This window comes from Dama dama, chromosome X, assembly GCF_033118175.1.
Source record: "Dama dama isolate Ldn47 chromosome X, ASM3311817v1, whole genome shotgun sequence".
Lineage (NCBI taxonomy): Eukaryota > Metazoa > Chordata > Mammalia > Artiodactyla > Cervidae > Dama > Dama dama.
The window spans coordinates 33,829,320-33,845,231 of record NC_083714.1 but is presented as its reverse complement, the minus strand read 5'-3'; the positions used below and the strand labels follow the sequence as shown (position 1 = coordinate 33,845,231).

Here is a 15,912-nt window from a genome sequence, read left to right as displayed (position 1 = left end):
TCCTAGCATGCCTCTTGAGGGCCTTTCCAATTGAGCTCTTAGGAGGAGGGTAGGAAAGTCAGGAAAAGCATGCAATCCCCTTTGGGGGAGGGAAAGCACCTCGAGATTTGCGAGCTTCTCTGGGACAGGTATTTTACCACAAATGTAACATCAATGAAAGGGACGGCTGAAGTAAGGGGAAAGCCAGGATCAGGGGTAAAAGAGAGAGGCAAGGTAGCACCAGGGCGCCTGAGCATGACACAGAAACATCTCTGCTTTTACCAGCAGAAGGAACCAAACGTCCCCAGGAAAGGGGCTGGCAGTGTGTTTGGAATTCTCAGCCTGACCCGAGCATCAGGTAGAACTCCTGCTTACCCTCAGATCTTTACCTTCGAGACTCTCCTTCATGTTTCCTGTGACATCCCAGGTCTACCCCCACCCTTTCCCCCTGTCCGGCACCATAGAGAAGGAAAAACATCTAAGGAAAGAAGTAGCCGCTGCCAGTTTTGGCCTCCTTCTCCCGGGGCACACGGAGCAATGGGCGGTCTTGCTCCAGAATGAGGGGGTTACCCGCTCCTTCCTCATCGTCATGGGAACGGGCAGTGCCGGGAGGCACAGCTGGCTCCTCAGAGGAACCTGGAAAATAGTAACAATGTTAACTCATGGTTCTAGACTTCAGACTTTGCACAGCACCCAAGAGACTAAGATCTAATTTTGAGTTTCAAATACAGTATGAAGCAAGAAGTTAAGGCAGAAGTGATTATCCCCATTTAACATGTAAGAAAACTGAAGCTTAACAGTAGAACATATATCTGTATATCTAGGCCCAGTGTGGGGGACAGAGGGTAAGAGGGCAAGGCCGTGTTAGAGAAAAGAGTCAGACAGATACCCCATGCTCAGAGCAAATGGAAACTACCACCAGGGAAGCGGGGAAGAGGGCGGCCTCCTAACAGCCACCACCACCCTACAGCCAGCCTGACTAATTTTACTAAGCAAAGGAGTAACAAAGCCGGACCCAGAAGCTTACAGAACTTCATGGAGAGGCGAAAGCAGGCGTTGTTCTTCAGTGACTCCAAGAAGGACCTGTAGTCCATGACTTGGCCAAGCTGAGACTGGTTCTTAAAGGTGATATCTACAAGAAATGTAACATCTGCATCTTCTTGGCGGAACCAGACGGTCTTTGGATTCTGAACTTCTTTCAAGTCAACGATGTAAGGCACTGGGACTGTTTCCGTATTCATGATTTCTTCAAGATTGACAGCTAGGTCTGGCTGAGGGTCTGGAATTGTACTGAGAATGGAAACATCTTCAAGCTCTGCAGTCACATTAACTTCATCTTCTTCAAAAGTGTTGCCTAAGTCTTTCTGAAAAACTGGAATTTCGTTGCGAATTTGAGTGTCCTTAGGCTCTGGAACCACACTGAGAACTGAGTCTTCTTCAAGATCGGGATTTTCTTCGGAGTCTTGGATTTCATGGACAGCAGCAGTTTCTTCGCGTCCAGAGATTTCTTCAACATCTGAGGTTTCTTCATTGCTCAGTATTCCATTTTCATCTGAGGATTCTTCCTGGCTTTGAATTTCATCAGTATCAGAGACATCTTCGGGGCTTGTTACCACATGGCGAGTGGGGACCTCTTCAGGACTGGAGTATTCTTCAGAGCCTGCAATTCCATTGATTTCTGGAATTTCTTCAGTAGCTGAGGTTTCTTCATTTGGGACTCCATCAAGAGCTGGAACCTCTTCAAGATTGGGGTCTTCTTCAGAGTCTGAGAGTCCACTAATCTCTGGGGCTTCTTCATGATTTGGGATTTCATGACCACCAGGAGCTTCTTCAGGGATTGGGACTTCATGACCACCAGGGGCTTCTTCAGGGATTGGGACCACATGAACGCCAGGAGCTTCTTCAGGGATTGGGACCACATGAACACCTGGGACTTCATCATAATCAAACTCTTCATCAGAGTCTGAAATCCCATTGATTTCTGGGGCTTCTTGGTGGTCTGGAACTTCTTCAGCATTTAAGGCTTCATCATTTGGGATTTCCTCAAGGGCTAAAACATTGTCAAGATTGGGGTCTTCTCCAAATTCTGGGTCTTCATCATTATCGGAGTCATTGGCATGGTCTGGAATTTCATCAAGGTCAGAGGCTTCTTCATTGTCTGGGATTTCATTAGGATCTGAGGCTTCTTCAATGTTTGGGACAGCATCAAGATATGGAACTTCTGCGAGGTTGAGGTTTTGGTAGTCTTCAACATCTTGTCCTTCATCAAGATCGTGGTTTGGGTATTCTCCAAGGTTTGGGACTTCTTGCACATCTGGAACTATATCAGGGCCCGGAATAAAATCAAAATATGGTATTTCTTCAAAGTCTGGAATTTCAATGAGGTCTGGAATTTCATCATCAGCACCTAGAATGTCCTCAAAGAGAGGAAGATCATCCAAATACAGGGCGTCATCATCATTGTTATCGTCACTGTCATCGTCATCATAATCATCATCATCTTCATCAAGCTCTGGAATGCCTTCGAGATGCGGGCCTTGAATCTCAAGGTCATATGGAATTGCAAGACCTTGAAGTTCAGCAAAGGCTAATCCTTGATTGAGATATTCAAATACTAGTTCTTCATTGACTGACATATCGTCGTCAGAGGACTCATCTTCTTGAAGGGGCTCATCTTCAGCAAAGACCTGGCCTTCAGCAAGGCCCTGACCTTCACCAAGGGACTCACCTGCAGCAAAGGCCTGACCTTCAGCAAGGGTCTGACCGCCAGCAGGGAACTGACCTTCATCAAAGGGCTTGCTTTGACCAAGGATAGCAGCCCGGGCTTCAGCAGAGGTTTCCACTGGGTCAGAAAGTAAAGCGTCCTCTTCCATTTTTATCCGTGCACTCCTAAAGGGGAATGAATTTGAAAAAGCAAGTCAGTTGATCTACTTGGGTTGACTTAACATAAAGATGACCTGGGATCAGAAGCCCCCATAGGAGATCCTCCTTCAGGCTAAGCATGAACAAACCCAGAAAACACTCACTGGATCTTCCTCAAATTCCTGCGTCTGATAAAATCGAGGGCTTCAGGGCTGGATTTCCACACACGCTTAGCAACCTGCTTCTGAATATGGGGAGGCACCTGAGAGTAAAATTAGCAAGGTTAGCAATTATTACACAACATTTTAAAAATCTATACTCTTCTCTATCAGGTACCCAGAACTGAAGGCACCACGTGCAGCTAATGTAGGAAGGACTTTTATTTTTTATTTATTTATTTATTTTCAATTATTTTTATTAGTTGGAGGCTAATTACTTCGCAACATTGCAGTGGGTTTTGTCATACATTGACATGAGGAAGGACTTTTAGACTGGGAGATTTGTGGCTGCCTGCTTCGGCTATCCCTCAGGGATGCATGTAGAACTCTTCCTGGTCTTGGGAACAGGAGAGAGAGACAGCTGTGAAACAAGTGTCCAAAGCTTCCACCTACCTGGAAGAGGACATCCCAGTTATCAATCATGGCACGGACCACACTGACAGAGGCAACATAGTGGTCAATCCCCAGTCTGGTTTTCCTGGACTCCCTCTTGGCAGATGCCCCCTTCTTCAGGAGAGCAGATCCAAACACCAAAGCCAAATTGGTGGACGTCATACGATTGCCTGAAACCTAGGTAAAAGGAAAGCAGGAAGTGATCAACTCAGAAGCAGTAATGGCAATTACACAAATAGAAGGGTCGCTTTTGTTCTTGTTATGCTCTCTCTCTCTCTCATATATTCCCACACATGTCCCCTGCTATGAACCTCACTACCCTCTCCCAGAGCTTTTTACCAATTGTCCATCAGTGCCAATGGAGTCCTCGCAGTTCTCAGTGACCTTATGCAGGACCTTCAGCAGACGTTCGAGGGTGTCACTGTGGCAAGGTGGCATCAGGTAAACCAGCAATTGCAGGGCAGAAAGCTGATCCTGTGGCTTCAGCGCTAGAGGGAGGAAACCAGGGGCTAGCTTAGGGGGCAGCCCGTGGCAGCAGCCTGACACAAAGCAAGCTGTGATTCTGGTTGAAAATTGCTGAAGGTTATGGGGAAGGTACCTAGGCATCTTTTCTTTGCTCATTCCCCTGGCATTTGTGCCCAGGATCCCTAAAACCCAGAAGTGCTCCCATCAAAATGAAGCCCCCCGCCTCTACAGAATCTAGGTTTTACTTTGCCCTGAGAGGGTACACACAGCCTCAAGAAGCTTAGAGAGATTTCCAAAGAACAGACTTGTAATGGAATCTGGAGAGGTATTTTCATCTTCTGCTATTCATTTTGCCTTAGTGCCTTGGGGTCTTGCAGTCTGAGCTGCCCCCAGAACCCCACATCCCTTGTACTATATTTCTTTTCCCTGCCCAGCAAGGGAGAGCGGAAGGCTCACTGGCTGTCTGGAGGAAGGACATGTACAGATCATCTGGCAGCAACGAGTCCTTCATGTCCCGGAAAAACTCCTTGAGGAGTGCGGCCACATCGTGTACATTCTGAGAGTCATCCAGCACCACATCCAGACCTTGGTCAAATTCTTCACGGAGCTAGAAGAAGAAAATACTGCTAGTGAAGGCTCTGCCCACCACAGCCTTCCTTCTGGCCACTCCGTCAATAAATCTCAGCCCTCAGTAGAGGTAGTTGGCTTTGTGGTGTGCCTGAGGGGCTAGAAAGAAGACCATGCTCCCCTCACCAGGCATGACAGTCTCTTCAGGTCTATGGGGGAGCCCCCACCCCACCTGCTTTTTCTGACTGAAGGGACAAAAGTGTGAACGTAGTTGATTGATTACCTTACGCACTCTCTTCTCAGAATATTCCAGGGTGAAAATCCCCACTGCGCTTAAGCCTGAAAGAAAAGGCCAAGGGAAGCTCAGCCTCTCTGCTCACCCCTCCCCCAGCACTGCCCTTTTCCGCCTCCACCGCATGCCAACCCCAACTGGTGGCAGGAATGTTGCAAGCCCTTCCTCCCTTGACCTCTTGCCCTTCCGCATCTCTAGAATACGGGTCTCTTTAATTGCCTTCCACCTTGATTTCACCGCCATTCTTGGCCCCTTACCATGTTTCTCTATGAAGCTGCAGCAAGCCTCAACAACATGGGGGATTTGCTTAGCAATCGGATTGAGGCTCATTTTCCTTTTGGATCCCAGAAGTCGCTGGCCAATTGGAAAGGAAATCCTGAAAAGTTGCAGGGTCTGCAGTAGCAGGGCCCCATCCTCCAGTTCAGCCAGGCTGTCCACAGAAACTGCGCCCTGTGGAGAAACACAAGATTCTGTGAAAATGGGGGAGCCGTGGGGGGGGGGGGGTGGCGGGGTGTCGCACCGGACCTTCCTAAAGATTGCGTCACGTTCGCAACAGGAGACATGTTCTTACACCCCTCCAACGCGTTCTGTTCAGCAACCCCTTCCCTCTGAGGACACAGGTCTTGACCCTCCCGCCCCACATCCCAGACACTTCACGAAGGGCCCCCGCCTGAAACCTGGAAGGTCGAACTCACTCTACGCCCACGGCGAGTAAACTCCTGGGGCAGGAAGGGCTCATCCCGTCGGCGACTGAAAAAGCGCCGGAAGCGGCCAAACATCCTTTGCACCGCGTTTCCCCGACGACGACCGGTTGTAGCGGGACCGGCGGCTTCTTCAATCTGCATCGCGGCTCTCAGTTCAAGTTGCTTGCGACGGGTAAGCTCGTTCACCAGCACCTCTTCCAGACGAATGCCAAAGGTCTTGAGGGATACGGCTTGGGAGCCAGGGAGAGAAGGAATGAGAAACGTCAACGCTCCACAGTGCTTAAATCGGGAGGAACTGTAGGGTCTGTAGCCCTCCTCTAAGCAACCACCCCCAGCCACCCCCACTCCGCCGGACCCGCAGCGCCCCTCCCCCGGGAGGGAACCAAAGAAACCCTACGGCGATCTGGCTGAACGACTCAGCTCCACTCCACTATCCCGGCAAGGTCCCTGCCTTAAGACCTGCCAGGGGGTGACCACCTTGAAGCAATGAGGGCAGTTTCTTCTGGGCGATTTGTCTGGGGTAGATTCACTGGGGATCAGACCTGAAGGGACTGCTCAGCACTCCAGCAACTAATGCGCCATTTCCTGAAACCATACCCTGCGGGGTTTCTGGAAGCCGGGGGTGGGGGAGGGGGGAGGAGGAAGGGGGAGGAGGAAGGGCGAGGGGGAAGGGAGGGGACGGGGGACAGCAAGTCCCCCCAGGGGCAGTGGTTCTCCAATGCAGGAGGGTGAAGCATGCTGTTTCTTTCTAAGGAAAGTACAGTAAAAGAGACCCTCACCCCTCTCTTGTCCTCTCAGAATCAGAAACCACTTCTCCAAGGTGTTTGGACGGTCAGTAGGTAGAGCTATGGGAAGAGAAAAAACGAAAATACACGCACTCTCATACAAAAAGGGTTGAAAAGTGACTAAAACATCGCAGTGCACTGATCCCCAGGGACTAAGGGGGGGGGAGGGAGGGGCAAACAGCTTTGTCTTGTCCTCCCGAAGTGTTTTGCTTTCACTCAGCCTCAGTTTCCCCATTTGAAAACGGGACCCATTCTGTTTACCCCCCGAGACTCCAAGGATGTCACCACACCAGATCGCGTACAGCGCCGCGTGCGCAGCGCGCATCTCGTTACGCACCAGCAGTAGCTCAACACGACGCTTAAACCTGAGATTCCAGGGCTGCGCGGCCGCGGGACAGCGCAACAGGCGAGGGGAGGGGCTCTGCCTGCGGCGCCCGGGCGAGTAGGGGTCGCTAAGTTACTGCGGGCGCGCTCGTTCCCGGGGGGCCAGCGGCTCCCCGCGCTGCTGCGGCAGAAGCGGCGACCGCCGCTGGCCCCGCACTGCGACCCCCGCATCGGCGGCTGCCCGCGGGGTCTCCTCGCCCTTCGCTGCGCTCCTATTTTCGGCTGCGCCCGCCGCGCGCGCGCCTGGCGAGCCCACTGCCCCCTGCACTTTTCATCACTGCGGCGGCGCCCCTTGGCCCCCCCCCCCCCACTTCCCCTCTGCCGCCCAATCTGCACCCGCACCGGGGAGACCCCCGGTGCTCGTCGACCCCCGTCCCGCGCTGGGTCCCGCTCGCTCCCCGGCAGCCCGCCGAGGTGGGCAGCGCTCCAGGCGCACCTCCCGCCGCCGCTCCCCGCACCCGCATCCGCCCTCCCGCTACTCGCCGGGATTGGCGCGTCTCTCTCTCGGTCTCGCTATCTCCCTCCAACTCTTGGTTTCTCAACCGCTCTGTCTCTGTCTGTCCCAGTCCCCTCGGAGTGTCTCTCTGCGCCTCCATCTCGTCCCGACTCGTTCTGGTACCGCACTTGGTCCGTCTGTCTCTTCACCTGTCCTGTCCACCTATCCGTCTCTGATATCTGCCTGTCTCACTGCCCCTCAAGCCCCCAAGCTTCGACCCAACTCAACTCACCTTTACCCCTTCCCAGCTGACCAAACACCCCTCAAGTCCCACTCCCTCGGTTATCCAGGAGCCGGGAGAACCGGCCAGGTCCGAGACCGGAGGAGAGTCCCTCCCACTCCTCGACCCCAAACCCCCAATTCGTTCCGCCCGGCCCGGAGGGTCCACTCAGCCCGAAGGCGAGGATGCCACATACCGGGGTACTGCTCACCTCTTTCAGGTTTGAATTCAGAGAGGAACTGCCTGGCCACGAGTTCGTGGTAAGCAGTCTCTTGCAGCTTCAGACGCTCCAGCTCAGAGAGGCTATGTATTGAGATCATCTTGGCCCTGCGGTTCGGGTTGTGTCCTGGGGCTCCTCCCAGGACGTTCACTAAAAAAATCAAGGCAGACAACAACAGCAAAGGGGGCATGATTCTGGGGTACTGCGTCTTTGCTGTCTTCAGAAAAGGAATGCAGCCACCCATTCTGCAATCATCGGATGATTATGAGGACTGCATCATCCAATTGTCTCTGGACCTGGTGGAGAGAACTCTGCGGGGCGGGGAGGGTGATAAAGAGGGAGGGAAAACTGGGAGGCGGCTTAACCCTCAAGCTGAGCTGCCTCTGGCTGCTTATTTAAAAAAAAAAAAAAACAACTCCAACTTTAAAAAAAAAAAAAAAACGAGCCCTGAACCGACAGTCCAGAAAAGAAAAAACCTAATTGGGCAAAAAAGAAGAAGAAAAAAAGATTTTAAAAAACCCCTACCACCAACCTTACTTAAAATTTTTCAATGAAAATTAACATAAGAATAAGGTAATGTTCTTCCATTAATTATTTAGAACACTGATGAAGTTTATTTTTATTTTTTAATGATAATGCTTGATGCTGTTCAGTTTGGGTGAAATGGGCACATTCATCTAGGCTAGGAGCCCTGTAAATTTTGTATAGCTCTTCCAGAAAGCAAACTGGACACATGAATCTGAAGCCAAAAGTCATCCCCAGGCCCTTTGACCCAGTGATTTCCCTTCTAGGAATCTATCCTAATGAAATCTTCCTATAGACAGGAAAAACCATGTGTACATGAAACATAACAGTAAAAAAAAAAAAAAAAAACCTAGCCCAGCAACAAGACTAGTTATATACATGGAATAGCCATTGTATGGAAAATTATGCAATCATTAAAGTGATGTTTACAAGGAACTTTTAAACAACAGATATAAAATACAGAATTGTATCAATTATGATTACAACTATGTGAAGGAAAACATGCATAAAAATAAAAGACTGAAATAAATGCACCCAGTTACTGGTGGCATCTGTATTAAGTGGTAGTATTCTGTTGCCTTTTGTCTATTTACCAAAAATTGTGCAACTTGATTATGTTATTTTTTCCTGACAAAAAAAGTTTGTACCAAAACAGACATCATTTCCAGTCTGCTTCTAATGAGACTTTCTATACAGGATTGGTATAGTGAAGTTTCTTTGTGTGTTGGCAAACCTGTTTTAGATGCCCCCTCTCCATTATCTCATACTGCTTCCAGAATGCACAGGACCCCCCCAGTGGGGATCTCCCTGAACCCCACACAGCATCCTAACTGCACATCTTCACCTCTATTATTAATTTGTTTTTTCATGCATGCATTTAAAAGAAAAGATAGCTTTATTAATTGCCCACTTTGTGCCAGGCACTAAAGATTCAAATATGAGTGAAATAATAATACTCTTTTCATAAAGGGTTTAACAGTGCAGTGAAGGAAATACACAGGTTAGCAACAATTTACAAAACCTTGTGATAAGTCAATCGCCCAAGATATAAACAAACTACTGTGGGAATAGAAAGGAGGAATCCTCTAAGTCTGCCTGGAGATAAGGAGGGGGGAGCGTCCGGAAAGAGAGAACAGCTTGTGCAAAGGCAAGGACATGGGAGAGAGGTTGTTATATTCTTAAAGCTGTATAAAGGGGATGGACGGAGATAAATCTGGGTAGGCAGGAATGAGATCATGAATGACCCTATATGCCATGTTAAGGAGCTGAACTTTCTCTTGAAGGCAATAGAGAACTACTGCAGGTTTTTAAGTGGGAAGTGACAGAGAGCTGCAGCTTGGAAAAATCACAGAGCAGTGAAAAGCCTGGTTTGGGTAGAAAGCCTGAAGTAGATAGATGAGCCAAGAGGCAAGAGACGCTGACAGAAGTCAGTGTCATTGGGGCTGGAGTTTATGGGTAGAATTGACAGGACTTAGAGAAATCTTTTATTGTAATAGGAAGGATAGCTCCGAAGTTTATAGTCTGGGTGAGTGTGTGATGCTTATTCCCAACAGAGAAGATAATTTGGGACATGGGGAACTAAACCTTTTGACAAGAAGGGAAGTGGTCACATGCAACTTTTCTGAGCTCCCCTTGCCCATGGGGTTTCATGATAATATTCTATATATTATTGGGAGGGGGGAGTGCTTTAAACTCCAAAGATCAGGTAATGTAGTGTTGACAGAGAAAGGATAGATAGAAGTTTATCATCCAATAATCTATATAAAAGAGCTCTATTCAAAAACAAACAAAAAAAAACCCCTCACTTCTTTTGTTTCCAAAATTCTCTTTTGCCCACTTTCCTAAATGGCCAGAGTCACACATGTCAGAAATAAACACTTGCCTCATAATTAAGTTCAGTAGCAGATAGGATGAGGAGTATTTTTTATGCCTTTTGAACTGAGCTATAAGGCAAAATCTTAGCATACATCTTTATAAAAGTTCCTTCAACTGCAAAGCAATATCTCTTGGCCCCAAAGTGAACACCTAAGCCCAGCCACCAAATTGCATCCACAAAATGACCATCTTAACCAAAGGCACATGCAGAGAACCTAACCACAGTACCCAATTAAGAGCCAGTAATTCCTGATTCACAAAAACAGGTCCAAAATCAATTAGCCAAAGGTCTCATTCTGACATACACAGCCTAGCTCTGGTTTAATTTTTTTACGTGACTCCCTTTTTTTCCCTTACCCAATTCAAACATTTTGGTACCTGTTTTGGAGTTGCAGCTATTTCTTCTTGCCAAGAGTTACAAGAGCTGGTTATCCAAAGAGTATAGCTGGTTCTTTCACCCAAAAATCAAGATGAAAATCAATCCTTCTTCTTCTCCCCAAATAAGATGAGAACAAATAAGAGAACCTCAAAACAATGTCAGCCAAGAGAGAGAGAGAGAGGGAGAAGCCTTTGAGAGATGAGTCAGCCTAGATGCTTACAATTCCAAAGAAAATCAAAGGCCTTAGAATAAACCGTTTGTCATTGCCTCCTGCTCAAAGATACAGGGCTAAACTTAAGAGTAATCTTATGCTGCAATTCTGCCAGCAAAATTGACACTGTCTTGCATGCCTTCAACCCTCTCGGGGCACCAGTAGATACCAGACAGAAGCAGAATTAAGAAGGTCAGTGTGCCCAGACAAGAAGCAGATGGGCAGGTTGGGGCGGAGGGACCAGTAACTAGGCTTCAACACTATGAGAGGCACATAACAGATTCTTGAGATTTGAATATCTGTCCTAGGGCATGACTTTCCAAGATGCTCACAAAAGGAGGCTCCTCACAGAGAGCCAGGTGCCAAGAGACCTCTCTTGCTCCAAAGTGTCTTCCCCTTCCCATTCAGCATGCTCTGGCACTGGCCAGAAGTGACCATACCATCAAAAAGGAAGAAGGAAGATGACATCAAGCCCTCTCAATTTCAGCCTAGAATTCAACACATTTGCAAAAACAATATCCTTAGAAAAATATCTGTAAAGGCCCCTGGGGTCAGAGCTAAATAAGACTGAGTTCAAAGCCAGGCTTTATTACTTCTTAGCTGTGTGACCTTAGGCAAGTTTGTTGAATTCTCTGAACCTCAGTGGCTTCCTCTATAATATGGGGAAATGGTACAGTATCCATTTCAGCAATTGTATAAGAATTGAATAATATATATGTGATATTTAGCATTGGTTTTTAATAAACACATTGATATTCAAGGTTCTTTACTGAGGGCCTGACTTTACCAGAAAGTATCAGGTTTCAAAAGTAATTGCATAAAATTAGAATGTGTATCAATGCATCCATCTGACTTAGTTCAATCTTTACAAAATTTGAATTAAATTAAAACAGGCAAAAAAGATCTTGGGAGATTGTTGCAAATAGATCTTTCTTCTTCAATCTCCAATGACATCAGGGTCAAGTATTTAAAAAATTATAAAATTTAGAAAAACTAATTGCATAGGTCAAATTTTCAAATGCTACTATTCAGATTAGTAAAATGCTTGTAAGCCTCAAAATTTATCTATCTTTTAAACCATCTAATTTCACATTGTCACTAGCAAAAGAACACATAATTTCATTTCGATCAGTAAAGGAGCTAGGATATCAGCAGGTACCGAGAGACAGAATTTGAACAAAAAGCAGAGGTACAACCCAATCAACTCTCCAGTAATGTGAAGAGAGGAAACACACGAGTGGCATCAAGCTTGTTCCTCACATCCTCCTGAAATGCACAGCACAGATGGAGAAACAAATTAACGTCAGAAAGGTCACCCCGCTTCGACACTGTGAGGACAGAAATGTTTCAGCTAAGCATAAATCCACAGCCCTCACAATTTGGAGGACTAATTTGCTCCATTGTCCCCATCAAATAGTTAGGGGTGGTACAGGGCTCACTAGTAAACACCTCTGAAAAAAAAAAAAAGACTGCACTGATGCTGTTGTTAGACTCCTAATACATTAGACATTCTATGGCACCATCAGAATTTTGCTTCTAGCCACTAAGAGATCTTTGGAGTTTAAGAAACTGATAGTGTGCAAGGCTGAGTACCCAGAAGATATTGCATCTACGGTATTCAAACATCTACAGGCAGTAACAATGAATAAAGACATCCCCATTAATATATCACAACATGGGAGAGAGATACAGGTCTCTAGATGAAAACATCCGGGCACCAATTTGGTCTGCTGGCACATTACCTCATTCGTCCCTGGGCATTAATGAGTTAGCCTTTAAGTTGTTATTCCATAACCTCCATTTCAGCAAAGGCTGCAGTCGTGATGAACAAAATGGCTCATTTTACCCTATGCGGTGTACTGCCCCAAGATAATTAATTCGGGGGCAGCATTCTTCAATACGTGAGTCAGCCCATCACTCCAGAGCAGACGCTCATAAACTGAAGGTAGTACTGTTAAAATACATTCAGTAAAGCTCTGGCATCAAAAAATGTTTCCAGAACTTATTAGAATATTAGAATGCATCAGAGGTAGAAGGGACCCTAGCCAGCACCTAGTCCAAAGCTTCCATACTACAGTTCAAAAAACTGAGGCTCAGAGACAGGAGTTTGCCCAAGGCCACACAGCAATTTGACACAAAATCTAGGCAAGAACCCAGTTCTTCTCAGACCTAGGGCTCTTTCCACTGTCTCATGCACCTTTGCTCTTAATAGCTACAAAATAATTAGCTAAATAATGAAATCAAAAGAATGGATACATAATCAAAGCCTGATTCGATAAAATAAGGGAGATCATATCCGAAGGCAGACAGCCACCACAAATTACAACCTCTTTTTAAAATAAGGACAGTTGTCATTATATAGAATGTGGGTTGCCCTTTTAAAATTTTATTGACTAAAGAACTCAAGCTCAGAATGGTGAAAGGCAATCTTCATGCTATAAACATCCCAAACAATAGTGTAGACGAGGTAATGCGACATCAAATACAACAAGACATTGTTTTATTAGATATAGATATTCTCCCTGTTATCTGCAGTATGTGTCAGAGTGCATAATACTGCTAGGATCACAAGCTGTGTCACCCTTTATCTTTTTTTTTCCTTTTGGTTGCTGCTTCTATTATGTTGTGGTAGAAAAAGTAAAAAAAGAAAATATGATGTTCCATCAATAGGAGGTAATTTTTTCTAATGTCTAATTTTTCTTGTGCTTTTCACGTTCTCAAAAGTTTTCCATGTGTCTGTTATTTTCAGACCCTAGCACACAGTAGGTGTTCAATGTGTTTGTTGGGTGAATCACAGGATTATAAATTCTGACAGTTTTGAGAGAACATAAAGGTCTTATAATTAAAACTGCTATTCGTGACTCATGGATAAATGAATCATGCCATTTTATTCTCACAACAACCCCTGGGAACGAGGTAGGTTTGGTATTACGTTTCCCATTTTACAGATAACAACAAACTAGGACTCCGGAGAGGTTGTAACTTACCTGAAGTTGCACTAACATACCATGGAGGGATATGATGTGGAAACTAGCCTATCCCCAGACCTGGTCTTGCCCTCCCCACCAAAACACGGCATTTCTTGGTTTACATCACCAACATTTGCTGCCTGGAACTGGAATGACCTGAGTCAAGATTTCCTTTCCTAAAGAGATGGCTAGATTTTGAGGTCTTTCTTTATACACACTATTCTTGGGAAATGGGAATGAAAGGAGGTGATTGATAGACAGGATAAATAGAGATAAATGATGATAGAGATATATGGTTTTGAAAAACACTATTATGAAAGGTAGAGAAAAAGAATGGAGAGAAAATCATCAAAAGTGCTCTGTATTCCACCCATCACATCTCTTGCCTCAGCCCACTCCCCAAACTGACAGTATGGAATTCTGAAAAGGGCCTGAGATATGGGCTAGAACTCGGGCTCAAATTCCAGCCTTACCACATGTAAGTCTGCACACTCACCAACCAAGTGACCCGGAGCTAATTTTCAAACTTTTATGAGCCTCAGTCCCATTACCTTACCAAATAAAAATCATGGTACCTATTAGGTGTGGCTGTAGTAAAAATTAAATAAAAGACAGGATGAAATGAAAGAATCCTCCAGAGGGTCAGTGCTGAACCAAGGTAGGGAACGGCACCCCCCACAAATATCTGAGTCAAATTTGAAAGGAAGACTGACAGAAGTACTGCTATATGGGATGAAGCAGACAGTGTTCCCACTGAAGAATGCCCTTGTACCATCCATTGGGGGGTGAAAGTGGGTACCATACCCTGTCAGCAGATAGCTCACTTTCACAGGGGATGAGTTCAACTGTTTCTTCACTGGGTCTTGCGTGATCAGAAATAAAAGGTAGCTAACTGTGGGGGATGGGGATCAGTCTAGGCTCTGAAACAGAGAAAAAAAAGTTAACTGGCTCACAAAAGGGATTCAGTCCATACCTTTTGTTCCTTCAGCACAGTGTGTAAGCCATCCATGCTAGAGATGGTGGAGGAAAAGGGGGAGCCATCTGAACTGGAAAGTCTCAGTTCCTGCCTTTGGGATCTTATAGCCTAGCTGCAGGTCACATACACATCAAGAGTCTGAAGGACTATCAAGCAAAGTCCAGGGGTCTGACATCATCCTTCCCTGCCCTATTGAAATACATTTCCTCCCCTTTATTCCTTTAAGGAGTATTAAGAATTGACCATTTCTTTAGGTCCACCAGCAGTGACCAGACTCTTTCAGCTGTAGGTTGTTAATATGCATTCAGTAAACTCTGATTCATTTTTCCCATCTTCTCAACTCCCCTGGCCCCAAGCCCCCTTCTTTAAGACATATCCCCCCCCCCCCAAAAAAAGACATATTCCCTTTCAGACACACACATTCCTTCTCACAAACATCCATACATACACACACATCCTCCTGTGTTCTCACATACGCATCTACACACACACACACACACACACACACACACACACACACACACACACGGGATAGACTTCCCCAGTGTATTTGCTACAACAGAAGGAAGGAGGGAAATGAGATTCTGAATTAAAGAGAGAACCATCCAACATTTGCCCCTCTAGACCACAGCTGGGGCTCCAACCAGTGGACATGAGAGAGGAAAGAACATGGGGACAATTCCTCAAACCATTTGGACAGAGAGAGCTGTCAAGGAAACCTTAGAATAAAGTTGTTCTCCAAATACGTGCTGAGAACTCTCTCTCTTCCACCTTTGTTCCCCACCCCCACCTGCTTCCCTCCTCCTTTGTATCTCCCCCAAGAAGCATTCAATTTTCTGCATTTTCTTTTTCAAAATCCTGAGTGGCTGTCATAGGGAATTGGGGCTGTGGGAGATGTTTTTCTGATAGTTTTCATGATGGGAATGGTATTTTAAAACTACACTTAAATAATCGTGTTTTAAAAAATACCAGTGTCTGTCTAACTACCTGTATCTATCCTCCTTCAAAAATTAGACCACTGTCTTGGCCTACGATGAGGTGAGAAAAACCCTTAGACCAGGAGTCAGGCGATCTGCCTAGTTAGCAAAGCAGCTGAGTGGCCTTGGGCAAGTCTGTGAGCATCCCCAAGCCCCAAACACAAGCAGTACCATTTATTTATTATTATCTGGCTTATCAGAGAACACGGTGGCTACACAGTCCTCACGTCTGCCGTGTCCTTGATTCTTCTACAGGACTCAGCCGCCTCCAGGACAGAGAGTCACGCTGGCGCTGTCCTCAGCTGGAGAGAGAACCCTGCCCCTCTGCAGGTTTCTCTGCACCAGAGTAGGGAGGGGATAGAAGCGGGTCTCCCTTTCCTTCCCCAATGGAGTCGCAGTCCCGCAATCAGCCCCG

The 15,912-nt window shown here is 46.4% G+C and overlaps 1 protein-coding gene across 2 annotated transcripts in view; it reads right to left on the bottom strand.

The window, feature by feature from the left end:
- Window positions 1-457: 457 nt before the first annotated feature.
- ARHGAP36 (Rho GTPase activating protein 36) overlaps window positions 458-15,912 on the bottom strand; it is a 30,134-nt gene continuing 14,679 nt past the window's right edge. Inside the window, exons 2-12 of one of the 2 annotated variants that reach the window (XM_061137126.1) lie at window positions 7,577-7,735; window positions 6,260-6,325; window positions 5,472-5,710; window positions 5,034-5,226; window positions 4,768-4,823; window positions 4,374-4,524; window positions 3,792-3,940; window positions 3,453-3,629; window positions 3,006-3,103; window positions 2,762-2,868; window positions 458-615 (exon numbers count right to left, since the gene is read on the bottom strand). In XM_061137126.1, the coding sequence (XP_060993109.1) occupies window positions 458-615; window positions 2,762-2,868; window positions 3,006-3,103; window positions 3,453-3,629; window positions 3,792-3,940; window positions 4,374-4,524; window positions 4,768-4,823; window positions 5,034-5,226; window positions 5,472-5,710; window positions 6,260-6,325; window positions 7,577-7,735 (1,553 nt within the window). Of the gene's footprint in view, window positions 616-2,761; window positions 2,869-3,005; window positions 3,104-3,452; window positions 3,630-3,791; window positions 3,941-4,373; window positions 4,525-4,767; window positions 4,824-5,033; window positions 5,227-5,471; window positions 5,711-6,259; window positions 6,326-7,576; window positions 7,830-15,912 lie in introns of those variants that run through there. The other variant, XM_061137125.1, reaches the window with a different exon arrangement.